This window comes from Haliotis rubra, unplaced genomic scaffold (assembly GCF_003918875.1).
Source record: "Haliotis rubra isolate DU_JTF1 unplaced genomic scaffold, ASM391887v1 Scf158, whole genome shotgun sequence".
Classification (NCBI taxonomy): domain Eukaryota; kingdom Metazoa; phylum Mollusca; class Gastropoda; order Lepetellida; family Haliotidae; genus Haliotis; species Haliotis rubra.
Window position 1 is genome coordinate 927372 of NW_025765536.1, and position 14595 is coordinate 941966.

At 38.8% G+C, this 14595-nt stretch overlaps 1 protein-coding gene across 3 annotated transcripts in view; it reads right to left on the reverse strand.

Annotated features, from left to right (window-relative positions):
• Positions 1-924: 924 nt before the first annotated feature.
• LOC124271159 (microphthalmia-associated transcription factor-like) overlaps positions 925-14595 on the reverse strand; it is a 30439-nt gene continuing 16768 nt past the window's right edge. For all 3 annotated transcript variants that reach the window (XM_046706229.1, XM_046706230.1, XM_046706231.1), the window contains exons 2-8: positions 9080-9281; positions 6977-7207; positions 6695-6799; positions 5338-5506; positions 5015-5090; positions 4013-4160; positions 925-3325 (exon numbers count right to left, since the gene is read on the reverse strand). In XM_046706229.1, coding sequence (XP_046562185.1) covers positions 3068-3325; positions 4013-4160; positions 5015-5090; positions 5338-5506; positions 6695-6799; positions 6977-7207; positions 9080-9281 — 1189 coding nt within the window. In that variant the 3' untranslated portion in view covers positions 925-3067. The remainder of the gene's footprint in view (positions 3326-4012; positions 4161-5014; positions 5091-5337; positions 5507-6694; positions 6800-6976; positions 7208-9079; positions 9282-14595) is intronic.

Below are 14595 nucleotides of genomic sequence, written 5' to 3' on the forward strand. Positions count from 1 at the left end.
TCACTTGTACAAATTTAATTTTATGCTTAATAAACAACTTTTTTGTAACGTGTGGTGTTTTTGTGATCTTCAGCGAGCTCATTACTTGTTGGGGTTGATGACACCATCATGTAACCCGTATAGATCTGGGTTCAAATTGTTTTTAAGCAACTCATGCTTGTCACAAGGTGAATAATGGGATTGGGTGGTCAGGCTTGCTGACTTGGTTGAAGCATGCTGTCATATCAATGCGGCATGGTATATCACTATAGTATCTAGGAATATCCAGGTTAGAATTGGTCTTCAGTAACTGATGCTTGTCATAAGAGGCAACTAATGGGATCGGGTGGTCAGGCTCGCTAACTTGGTTGACACATGTCATAGATTCTTAATTGCGTAGATCTATGCTCATGCTGTTGATCACTGGATTGTCGATTGTCCAGACTCAATTATTTACAGACTGCCGCCATATATAGATGGAATATTGCGGAGCGGTGTTAAATAATAAACGACAGAAAGGTGAATATTAAACCAAGGAATTCCCCACTTTGCATTCAACTGTTGAGTTGTATTATGCTGACACTCTTGCTGTATCTGGGCAGCTTGTAGATCCAGTCAGACTGTTTGGGCAATCAGCCGCTTGACTCCTGGCTTCTGGCTGAATCATGTGACATGTGACGTCTTGCTAGCCCAGAATATGTCAGTCAGCAGATGGGTACCTTTTAGGATCAGCAGGGGATGCAAGAGAAAGCTTTCAGTCACATCATCAGGCTCAGTGTATGTGCACTCCTTGGGGCTGAGAATGAAATTGGAGTTACCACTTTTTCAAACAGCAGGGTAATAATGTAGATCTGTAAGTGTCAAGTAAGTCAATGAAATATGCGCCTTAGTTGTGCATGGCATATTTATTATACTACTGCAATCAATAATAATCAAACACTAAAATATGATTGACATTTCTTTTATTTTCTTCTTTGTGTTTTAAAAAAACAAAAGTTTTACCATCCAGGTGCAACACACTTCTGTGCATGTATTGCTTCTCTGCATTGCTTTCTAAAATAGTTTCATAACTATACACAATGAAAATGAATTATGCCATTTACACACTCTGTATCTCCTTTGTGCTTAACAGAACCCTAAATGGGAAAATAAGTTGAACTTTTAACCTTTCAATATATACTGTTCCTGTCTGAAACTGAAACTATGTTCATCTCAAAAGGAGGATTACCAGACCAGTTACAGTAGACACAATTCCTTCGTATTCTCAACACAGTAGATGCCTGTTCTACAGAGATGCAACTAATATCAAGATAACTGCTTCCTCTCTTCTAAGACATGACATCCTGAGAAAACAATTTCTTCTCCCCGACGCATCACTTATTATAAGAAAAATGGCGTTACTCCAGTGATCTACTGAGATGTAACTACTTGCTCTCTATTAACACGTCACTTTATCGAGAGAATAACTTTCTCTCTGGTTAACTTTGTTTCACAACAAGGAGCAAAACAGGAAAGAAAATGTGAATCCACATTCAACGTGATGATAATGTTATGAGTTTTATGTCTTTTGGTTGATGACTTCATGTTCCTGGAGTTAAAACCACACTATATCACTGCTATGAAACTGAAACTGACTCCTAATACAATGAAGTTCCAAAAGTGGTTCACAACTATTTCAAATACAGAACATGGCACACTCTGTTACATTGGCCATTGTATATTTTGCAATAGTTAGTTTGTGTTTGAAGACAAATTGACAAGTTGTTAGGTCAGAAATGAGAAACATTTTGACATTCACTTTTGCCATGTTTACACAAGATAAACATACATTTTTATAATTATGTATTTGCAATAACTTTGTTTTGTGTTCAAAATATTCATTTGGGAGCATGGTATCAAAAATACATTGCCAATGTTCTCTATTTCCACTTGTTATGAGGCCAGAAAGATTGTCATTTCGAGACTGAAATCTTTCGTCAATCAGATGTCTTTGCTTGAATAATGCTCAGTGATGAGAATCTCTTGTAATCCAGAAAACGAAACACCCCACCTCCTGTCAAGAGAATCTTCAACAAGTTCAACACTCCAACACTTGGAAAGTTTTGATAAAAGAAAAGTTTTCGACCTTCAGGACATAATTGTGTCGGCCACAGAAACATATGAAGTGGCACAAGTCTTAACACGGATATAGTTGATATGTACACAGGATTATATTATGTAACTATTTACATATTTACATTTCATTGAAGTCGAATATTCCTCTACTACAAAAACGATGCAAAACATTGGAATGGTCTCCCTCCAACCAATCGTCCTTGTAGCCCTGAACATCACAATCACCCTTTTCTGGTGCTGTTCCCTTCAGTACTTCCTCATCTTCAGTCTTCTGCTTCAAGACGCTAGAAGGAATAATCTGGGTTTTCATACCACTATAGTGATTTCAATTGGTAGACCACAACTGATGCAGTTGTCATTTGTGGCACATTTGCATAATGGTTTAAGGTCACATCCGATGTATTGTCACCTTTGGAAATTTTGCACTTCTTAGCACCAAATGCCATCCAAATTCTAAAGGAACAAACAACTCACTGTAAACAACCCAGGTTTTTCACTAAATATTCTTGAGTGAAAACCCATGCAACGCAAGCTTGTCTAACAGTTCAGATGAAAATATATTCTAGCGATCAAATTTTCTACATAGCAGGGACCACAAACTTGAGTCAGAACTCTTGAACTGGGTGGACCAAGATTCTTCTTAAACATCGAGGAAATCTTTGTCCAACTATTGCACAGAATATGTCAAAATATGTCTGTTGGCAAATGAAATGTTTTTCTCTCTCATTTGATCATTTTGCTGGTAGCTGTACTTATAACTGATTTCAAGTTGCAATTATTTGCTCTGAGTCACTGTGATGAATGCTGCAAAGAAGGCTGAAATCATTTCAATCCTGATGCTAATGAAAATGGTTTGTTGACTTGAATCTTAAGTTCTTCATCACTGTAGAGACTTGTAAAGCGTTTCTCTCGAGACGAAATAGTCCACATTTAACAAAGACAAAAGGAGTTGTCTCCCCTTGTCTAAGCACATTCACAAGAAGTCTGAATCTTCGTCCATGCCGAGAGAAGGACTGACCGGTGCGGACATCATCATCGGGTCGCCGCTGACCGGAGAGTCTTCTTCCTCAATCAAACTGTTGGTAGGTGTTGATGAGAACATGTCGGACTGGTCCATTTCCTGTTTAGGTTGAAAGTTGACAGCACTGGGAGGTATCATTGTGGTAAGGGACATCATGTCTTCTGTGTAGCCTGTGGAAACTCCATGGGCCTTCATCAGGAGTTCCAGTTGCTGGAAGAAGATACACAAGACGTTACACACCATGTCAACAATATCTGCTATGAGCTGACTATCAGTGATCGTGTGTGATGGTTTGTTGCATGATGAAACTGAGTACACAAGATCCCAATCAACATTGAAGTACCAGCTGTTGTCAAATTTAGGGTGATAAATTATACTGTCATCCATTTAAATTTAGGCCAATCTTATCCATACATGTAATCTCCATACCTGCCAATTCTCACACCTCTGGCTTGAGACAAGTACTTTTAATACTCATGTCATTCGCTCACGACAAAACTGATAAATCTCACGCCAAACTGGCTTTATATAGAAAATGCTGATATTGTGAACAATTCATTCAAGAAAATGAAACCATTTTAAGGTATGTGTAGTTATTTTTTTAGCATGCACATTTTGACCACTTTAAATCATACAAATGGGTATGAAGTTACGTGCCTGAGAAAGGAATTTGCAATTCATGAGCTGGCTTCGCTCTTAAGCTCTGAATTTCCTCAACAGCAATAAAAATCTGGTATAAATATAAAAACTGTTAACCTTTAAACATAACAACATTACTGATTCCATCAAGTATAAAATTATGTATAAATTTGAGTTCTTAATGAGCAAAATAATTCAAATAATAATTTCACGTCAGAGGTGTCTCAGGTTGGTAACAGTCAAAGGGAGACGACTCACCTGTACTTTGAGCATGTATCTTCTGTTGGCTGCCTCCAGCTGCCTCCGCTGGTCTTCCAACTGCCGCACCTTCTCCTGGTCACGCTTCAGCCTGCGGATGTAGTCCACGGAGGCCTTCAAGATGGACCCTTTGTTCTGTCTCAAGTCTCTGTCAACAGAGGACCAGACAGGTCACAACACATGTTGGTTGGTTTGTTGTTTAACGCCACTCTCAGCAATATTCCAGCTGTATGGAGGCGGTCAGTAAATAATCCAATCTCAACCAGACAATCCCGTGATCAACATCACGAGCATCGATCTATGCAATTGGGGTACGATGACATGTGTGACCACCTGATCCTGTTAGTCACCACTTTCAACAAGCATGAGTGAGTGAGTGAGTGAATTAGGTTTTACGCCGCTTTTAGCAATATTCCAGCAATATCACGGCAGGGGACACCAGAAATGAGCTTCACACAATGTACCCATGTGGAGATTTGAACCCGGGTCTTTGGCGTGACGAGCGAACGCTTTAACCACTAGGCTACCCCACCGCCCCTTCAACAAGCATGGGTTTCTGAACACCAATTCTAAACAGGTCTTCACAGGTCATAACACATGTAGGAACATAGACTACCATTATACTGTGGCGTAATTATAAGACAAAAACAGCTGACAAGAGTTCCGTACTTTGATTTGTTAGTATTGGTTCTTGAATATGTAACTTCTAGTGGCTTGCAGCTTCTGCTATCTTCATGACAGTGACAGATAGTGTATATAATATAAGTAGCCTTCAATCAACAGCTAAACAGGACCTACTTAATAGATTACTGACTCAAGATAACTTTCATTTCATCAGTTTTCTATCATGTATTTATTGTCTGAGGAAATGGCTTTAATGCTAACTAATGGTTTTGAGCACATTTGGTGGAAAGTACTTTGGGAATTAAATCGTTAACATCTGCAGACATGTGGGAAAGTGTATTCTGTCAGTGAAGGGGAGACAACTCTGAGACCACTTACGGATCACTTGATCTGGGGAGCATGGTCCCGAGCTCCTTGATCCTGTCATTGATGTTAAACCGCCTCCTCCTTTCAACTGGAAACAACAAATTAATATCATTGTCATAAAATGACTTGAAATACCAAAACATGGAGGAAAGGTAATGAAAGTCTTGCACATATTCCCTCCCCCATATAAACCTGATTTTTATAGTTTTACATGAAGATGAACATAAGAGAAGAAACAAAAAAGAATTGCAGAAAGACCATGAAATATTGAAAAGAGGAACAATTGATCTGAATTTACACAAGCACAACTAGTAAAGACCCTAATATGTACTGACTCATATTGTGGTTATCTTTCTTCTGGCGCTCCTTGTACCAAGCCTTCTCATCATCTTCCGTGATGAAGTTTGGGGCCGGTTCTTTCCGGAACGCAGCCGGGCATGATGATGAGGATTTGGCACTAGATGAGTCAACCGTGTATGCGTTAAGGAGCTGAGATTGAGGCATCTGTAACAATGAATACATCATCATCATCATCATCATCATCATGACAAAAGGAATATTAGCTTACAATTGCAGTCAGGAAAGGTGTTATTTAAAAGTTGTACAGAGTCATCTTGCTTCTGAACCAGTTACTGACAGAAACAAACATGAAGTCTAAAAATACTTTACACTATTAGATGACTGAGTATGGTTTTACGCCGCTGTTAGCAATATTCCAGCAATATCAGAGCAAGTGACACCAGAAATGGGCTTCACACATTGTACCCATGCTGTGAATCGAACCTGGCCCTTCGGCGTGACGAGTGAACACTTTAACCACAAGGTTACCCCACTGGCCCACACCATCAGATGATTTCTGGTAGTTATTAAACCATCTTTCCAAGCCCTGCAGATGTGCAGTAGTTATCAGATAGTGCTACTTGATTTCTTACAACACTTCTGGTGACGCATTAGTGACAACCTAGTGATGAGGGTTAAGGGTTGCCTGTTATCAGACAATGTGTAAAACATTCATCATACTGATCCATTTGTGCTGTCAAATAGGTCAGTAGATTGCAAGTCCACAATCATCAGCTCACGATAAGCAACAGGTCAAAGTGGTGGGAACACTTGCACTGGTTGTATAGGCATCTTTATCTTGTTGTTAGTTGAGACTTATCTCAGTATCATGTATCGGTGTCAGGATCATAACTGCCGCCATTAGTCTCCTTTCAGGACGACAGCTAGGGGAGGTAACCCCCACTATTACTGTCCTATCCCACTAACAATAACTGGACTATCCAGTAGGCTGTTCTATCCATCTGGCTATCAGGATGACAGCTAGGGGAGGTAACCCCTACTACTACTGTCCTATCCCTCTAGCAATAACTGGACTATCCAGTGGTCTGTACTATCCACCTGTCTATCAGGATGACAGCTAGGGGAGGTAATCCCAACTATTACTGTCTTATCCCACTAGGAATAATTGGACTTTTCAGTACGCTGTACTATCCAGTTGGCCATCCCACTGGCAATTATTGGACTATCCAAAGACAAGTTCCTGGCCATTCCATTCCCAACTAATCTGCTTAACCTGATCTGGACTTCTGCCTGGTGTTGAGTATGAAACATCTTCAGCTGATTAAAACAAGAACAGGGGCATCTACTATTGCTACTATGAGGATCTAAACCGTGTACTATTTAGGCACTTACTGTTGATGACATCTGAGTAAGAGATGGTTCGATGAGAGTAAGGTCGCTGTCAAGACAAGCGTCCACAGACTCCAGGCTGATGATGTCAGACAGGAAGTTGTCCACCTGAAGAAAACAACAGTTTCCGTATGCAGAATACTGCTTCAAATGTAGCATTTGTTTTCAAAATGCCACCACAAACTATTGTATACACAATATGATACATAATCATTTCACGGAACAACAATTATTGTTTTGGGCAATTAATTTGATAAAACATTGACTGTGACCTTGTGTACTGACCTCTGATGTGCTGGTAGCTACACTGCTGAGCCCCATGGACAGTGGGCTATCAGGGTCTGCTACCGGGGCGCTCCCTATGAAGCCCAGATCACCTGGGGCGGAGGTGCTGGACACAGCAGGGAGGGACTGCACGGTCACAGGGACCTGACCCTGGTTCAGGAACATCTGAATCTGTCGCTTCTTGTTCTGTTGCATGTGGTATTTGGTAGGGAACTGTAGATTGGTCTCCACCTGCAACACAGATCACTCTTGTCACCTCCACAATCAAACAAGGTCCTGGACATCTGCAATAGTAGTGTCATATGCTCCGTTCATCACTCTATCTGTAGTCGGATAAATCCTACAATTTAGGTGTGGCTTGACCTAGCACGGCTGTTCCAGTATTCATCCTCATCACTAGAGCGGAGTCTGAAAGTTGTTTTTCTGGGAATAGTAAAGCATTTCATCCACTGAAAAGTTACTGACAAGTAGTTCTGACACTGATCCAGAGAACCAATATGTTAAAAGCACAAAAGCTCATTGTTCCTATCTGTAGTTAACAATGGGACTTACGTAATTTGGATTTCATATGAGACAAAAGACAGTTGTCACAACTGAAAACAATATTTAAGAATTTCATTCCACTGTAAAATAGTTGTCAGTTAGCATTATTTTATAGTTATTTTGAAACAATCTCCCAAGAGCAATGTTTTATTCCCAGCATGAAGTGAATACACCAGTGCATGGCACAGCAAGTGACAACGTATAACATTGGGATCTAATTCAAGCAGACGTCACCCCTGCTTCCGTCTGCTACTTCCTGCCATTAGAGGGGGCACTGTAGTCAAAGTGATTAATACATTATCAGAGAGAAGTGTTCAAAGTATAGTCCTCATAATACACCGTAACAAAGGTGATAAGGTCAAGGGTATCCAGTCAAAACATCCCGGAAATCCTTTCAGTTTCAGAAGTGAGGGTTTATTAAATGTCTGATCATGGTATACAATCGATGAGGGCGGAAATGGTACAGAACCAACTTAGCTGAACAGATGATGGGAGTACAAATAGTTTCCATTACACCAGACAACCAGATATCATTATTTTCTATAACATTACGCTATTTATGCAAATGCCGTTTGGTAATTATTCAAACCTACAATGCAAAGTGTATCTGTATACATGTTCCGATATGGTATATGTTTCACAACAGCTGTTGATCAAGCTTATTCTCAACTTTGCCTGTTGATATACATGTCTGAATTGTAATCCAGATCAGACATCTCCAGGAATACACTACTCAGGACATCAATACATGCCTGGAGCAGACGAGGACCAGAGTACAGGAATTAACATACAAGGTATAAATGATTTCCAGATCACAAGCAGACAGGTAACTGCTACATTAAGCTGCATTATTTCAACATATTATGATTATGTTTATAAAACTTCCTCCGGAAACACCTGTCTGACCCTGCAGATGAGTGCTGAAGATGAGTGTGGTAAAGGAAGCACAATTCCACACACTCTTGCTTTATCCTATTTCCGAGTTAATGTCGTCAACAGTTTAACTGCATCAAATTATGAAATGATTTGGAAAAATCTAATAATTGTCTTTGTGTGGTCTATGAGTCTACATAAACATCCCAATTTAATTTTAGAAAGCATTTTTGTTCATAGATCATATTTGTCAAGTAATATAGATATTGTTGGCCTTCCATTATGCATATTACAGAAGACAGATGTTGTCCAACCAGATGAAAGGACAATGTTATATTTCAAAGGTCTGTGGATTGGGATGAGACTGTTGAATGCATTCCATTACATTATTAAAATATTTCACATTTCCCCATAATTCATGACAGCAGCTGTCCACAAAATCAACCTCTATTCCATATTGATATCTGTAATTCTGGCCTCCCACAGAAATCTGTGACATTGCTGGTAATATATCTGTACATTAGAACCCACAGATCACTAAGATATCTCACTAAGATATCTCACTAACCGTTGCTCTACACGTACTGATCAAAAGAGTCAGGCACTAATCAATATAACTATGATACATTTGCCCATTATTTCCTACTGTCTGACTCTAATATTATGTTTGAAAAATATTGTACCCACCCTTAAGACTTGTGGCGGTACTTCTGTTGAGTTGACACTGACAGGCGGCATGTCGATTGTTTTTGAGGGGACGCTGGAAGGTTTGAATGATGATGACAACACCGTCTCTCGCTTCTCCTCCTCGATCAGCTGCTGCCGCATCAGCTGCAACCGCAGGTTGGTTCGATTGGACATGCTGGCATTCCGGATGTCTGTCACTGGACTGAAATAAAAAGACAGGTTAAGACGATGTGTCCCACTCCACCTTCATACAAAGAAGAACAATTAAGATTTAACCAAAATCCAAGTTCATACATATTTACATCCTCACTGCTATGTAAGTTCAGAAGAAAATAGCATTTGTTGCACCTATCCAAAACAAATCTCAATAATTTTGGAAAAACCTTAAAAACAAAACATAAAAATGATTAAATGAAAAGTATAATACCTCATGTCAAGTGTGTACCTCATGTTTGTGTAGGACACAGTGTCTTCACAAGATATTTTGAATAATTGTGTTACACTGACGAAAAATGTTTGCGTGAGGTAAAACCTGAGTGTGAATATTCAAGGAACACATCCGCCCTTGTACCCGGGTATTCCCCTCATACAAAGTCCACTGCCATATAAGGTAATTGTATGTCAAAGTCCTCTTCCTAACTCTACATAAATATTTCCGGCAGCTGTTTTAAAATCACGAACCCTGTGAAACACGTCCTTGACAAACCCCAAGCTATTTCCCTGTACAGGAGTACCCTACGTTGTTTATCTACATATTTACACTGTTACAACTTACATTATCTATTTTCCTTGCAAAACCTGGACTATAGAGAAAACCCATTCTCATTATTAGGTCAATGAAATAGGCCACATTTTCACCACCTACCGTGATTTCCCGTATTTAAGCCCACTCATAATTGCGCCCATTGGCTTAATAAGGGGATATTTTCCTGTTATTAAGCCCATGGGCCTAAAATAAGATTTCAAATTTTATTGTTTAGAGTGACGTCCATTTGCAACAGCACATGGCAAACGTCATCATATATAACGTTTGTAGTGCAATTACTGAGTTTTCTGTATTATTCTGTTTATATTAAAGTTCATTCCGTTTTATCGTGTCTTAGAAACATTTTCTTCAGTTACAAGCATTTCCCAAATTTAAGCCCTGGGCTTAATTATGGTTTTTTATTTGTGAACGAGAAGGGTCATTTTCCATTATTAAGCCCTGGGCTTAAATACAGGAAATCCCGGTACCTATTTCACAACATGATCACTTGCTAACCAAAGAACATCAAGGTTCCAGAAATGCCACCAATGAATGTTGTTTGACGCGGTGTGTATGTGCTGCTAATAACCCTCCTGACTAAATGGTTCACCTGAATCCACCTGGATCAGTGTTGTTGGATTTAGTTTGAGCTAATCACTCTAAGCTATTGATGATTTATTTGGTGTGTGCTCCTGTGCATAGAGCTCAGATCACAAATCAGTTGACGTTAAGCAACGTTGGGCGCAGAGAGTCCTTGTTTGGCAGCTTGACTCCTGAGAGTTTCTTAGACTTAAGTCCAGCCCCAAAACAAAGCACATGTGATACATGTGGTCTCACCTTAGGCACGCAAGTGTCTTCAAAATTGCCTCTGTTCAGTGAATGGGTACCCAGTGGGATATGTCATGTGACTATAACCTTCTAGTGCCTAACAGGTAGTTTGGGTTATCCGGGGTAACAACGTGTTAGAATTATGAGCATGCACAAGTGTGTGGAAACAGGCGCTGTATAAATGGCCATTATTATAATTATTTATTTACTCTTTTATCATCTGGTAGAAAGATAGTGAATAAATATTCAGAACTCTACTTACATTTGTTTTAATGGTTTAACATGTCATTCTCAAAACCCCTGTGTCAATCAAAACTTGTAGTTGTAGAAGCTAAGTACAGTCCTAGATTTTTCAATTTTCAGATAAATAGTATTAGTAGTCCATCTCTATATGCACACCTATTATTGCTATCAATTTAGTTGATAAACCGACACAGTAATCTGACACAGGCCTGACCACAACATCCATGATTATTCATAAACACTTGAGTGACCTTACAGCCATCACAGGCCACATGTGGCCAGAACCAAGCCAAGGTCATCTGTGGTCAGTAAACATGTCCATCAAAACAAGTGCATCAATACCTTCCCGTTATCAATCCGATCTCACACATGTCCACATGATCAACAACCCCAACTGTGGAATATATCTCAGATGAAATACGACCATCGCTAATATACTACATAACTGGTACATTCTTTTCATGCAATAAATAAAAATTGTTTTTGTGATAAACAAAAAATATCATGTTGTCACCCCTGTGGAACTTCTGTGAAAACCTTCCAGTGATGATTGACAAGTTTCTATTACATTTTTCCGAAAAACCCCAAGACTCAGCAGCTCATCGGAATATTTTGAGAATGATTAAATATTACTATTTTATTTATTAGAATATTTTAACATTACTTTTAATGAAGTCACAGATGTTTCGCTACAACAGAGTGAATAAATAACATTACATTAAAATACATACAATGACAAGTAATGTAAAAAAAATGAGACAAATTGAAGTTTGATTGAGTTCTATAAAGTTTAGTAGAAGATTTAGTATCCTTTACAAAAAAGCTTTTTTAACCCTAAGTTTAAGAAATGTTGAAAATGCAGTACAGCAAGCTAATCGTGTCAAAGATTACCATGACTACACCTTGATAAAATACCAACATACGGCCAGTAATGTTGTTGTACATATGATGTGCTTTGTGGGAAGTTAACTTCAATTACAAATTATTAAAAATATCAACATAAGTTCACATACATAAAAGTTACAGGGATTGCCCATCACTGGCAACTACACATGTTATCAGCTATAAAACACAATTTCAACAACAGGAAAACATCTCCCAAGGACACAGATAACAAAGTCCTGTCAACCGTGAATCACGTGCACTTCAAAAATAGCCAAAGAAGTATTTAAACAAACAGGACCGTCTATCTTGTGACTTCTCCAATAAAGGATATATATCGTAAAGCTTCATGTTTGTGCGTCACACAAGCCACAATTAAAGATATGTCAGGGTGACAAACTGACTCAGCCGTGAACGTAGGCGTACCTTGTCCTCTGTCGTACACAGTATGTTCTCCGTTTCCTGGGTAGTGTTAGATCGACAGGTTGCATGGTTCCCGCTCCGTATGTCTGGTGCACAACACACCTCCATCGCCACACAACTAATCCACACAGTGTACCACACACAAGTAGGTCACACTGAACTTTGATAGTTCCACCCTATCATCCAGAGATCACTCCAGTCATTTAAACTGTACCTGCTAACCTACTGCGTCTACCGCTGCTGCTGTGGCTAGGACCTACGCAGGGTCACTTCATCAACTTACCATGGTTACAATAGAAAACAAAGCCTTAAGATACACTGGTGTTTGATTCACATTCATGATTGAGAATTTTATTTTTTCATTTATATGTTCAAATTAACCAAAAAATGCAGAAAATATATTAATGTTACATGTATGCAGTTAATATTGGTTATTTTAATAAAATTTCTAGGATGAAAACACTTGACTTACACAAGATAGATCTAACAAACAGTGGTATCATCAAAGTGCAGCGATTTATGATATGATGTACAGTATACTGATAATACATTGGATCTGAAACCTTATACATGAATACATTTATACCTCAGCAACATCTTTATTTCAGTGCCTCCGACTGATCAGGTTTCTGATGAGCTGTATCACTTTACCCGCCTCCAGCCTGGACTATGCCCAGCGCTAGTTCAAGAAACCGATAACACTTATCAGGTAGACAGTATGCATATACCGCTCATATACATATCAACTCGACACTCCCCTGTATTGCACAATATTGTTCAGTGTTACAACTCGTTGTCTCCCATTGTTTAACCTTTTATCACCAATGTAAATCTTATCACTAAATCAACTGGTTCCAGGGTTCATTGCTACACATTTGTTTTTCATTTTACGGTGTCAATGTCACAATAACAAGCAGCGATATGCAAATAGGAAACTGACCCATAACCCAGTAAGACAAAGGGAGATCACTTAAATATGAAACAAACCCCAAATTGTTTTACAATTTAACTGTATTTCCTACTTTTGATTGTTCATTAAATGTTGAATTAGATTGTAAAACCTTGGCTTAAGTTAATAAGTGATATCAAAATAGCACTGATTTGCCGATATTTGCTTAATCTTGATGACACTATCTTTAGAGTTTCAAGATTCATGCATTTCTAATTCTTGCTGTATTTTAGTTCGACAAAAGTAATGTAAGATACACAGTTAAATGATTTGAAATCAGTCATTTAGTATAAAAACAAGGGCATTCTCTGTATGGAGACATTATGTTGGGTGTCATGTCCCACAGTGTTATACATAAAACACTGATCTATGCATCTTTCTATCCATAAACTGACAGTATTTAAGTTGTCAGAATTTGTTTTTTGACAAATAACTCACTCCAAGCATGATCTAAACCTGTTCTTCAAAACTCATACACGCCATGGTTTCATGTATCTGAAAGTAGTCCAGTATTGTGTGCGGTACTGGTGTAGTTACAATGTATCCATTCATGTCAGTGTGTTAGTCCTACCCTGGATCCTCACATACCGCCACCAACCAAACACCAGTCAACTTAACAGGACACTGCAGTTGACTAAAATAGGTCACTATTGAATTTTAACAGGAAACAGAACTTAATGTGCATCAAACATTTAAAGTACATTGAAGGTCATCCTTCAAGCAGATATCTATGAAAACAGCAAACATCCTTCTCAAATGTCACTCAAGCTAAACTAACATGAGAATGTTACATAGGTTGTACATCCATGCCTACCCATTATGTGGGGCACTTGTCATGGGGCACCTGTCAGCTGACTCCGCCAAGTCATCCAAGGTATTTATAGCTGCAGATCTACCAACACATACAAAACCTGTTTCCTTCCCAGAGTGAATTTCCTTGAAAATGTCAAAACGAAACCTAGGACCTGTGAAAGTGTCCACGTCACTTGTTGTTTGCTGGATGAGAAGGGGGGGAACTGTTTGGCTATGTTCCAGATCACAATAACTACGCATGTACATCAGCCTGGTACACACAAACTCAATATTACAGCCTGCTACCAAGCGATGATGCATACATTGCTGTCAGCAATACATAGCTGTCAATCTGATACCCCAGAATTGATCATGTCAGATTTGTAAACAGAATTGATTTCTTCTTTATTTTGTCATATCTTTTCCTGTTTATCCGTCTCCAAAATGAAAATAATTATAAGTAAGCACAAGAGGTAGAAAGTTACAATGACTGGAAACTAGAATGATAAGGTTCAGTGGTGTGGAATACAGTACATTATGCTTATGATGAACATGCTTGTAAGGAACTGACGGATATAACAAACTGTTGTCCCTACAACTTGCACCGTATTTCAGTTAAATACATAAAATGAACTTCAGTTGTAGCAAATGTTA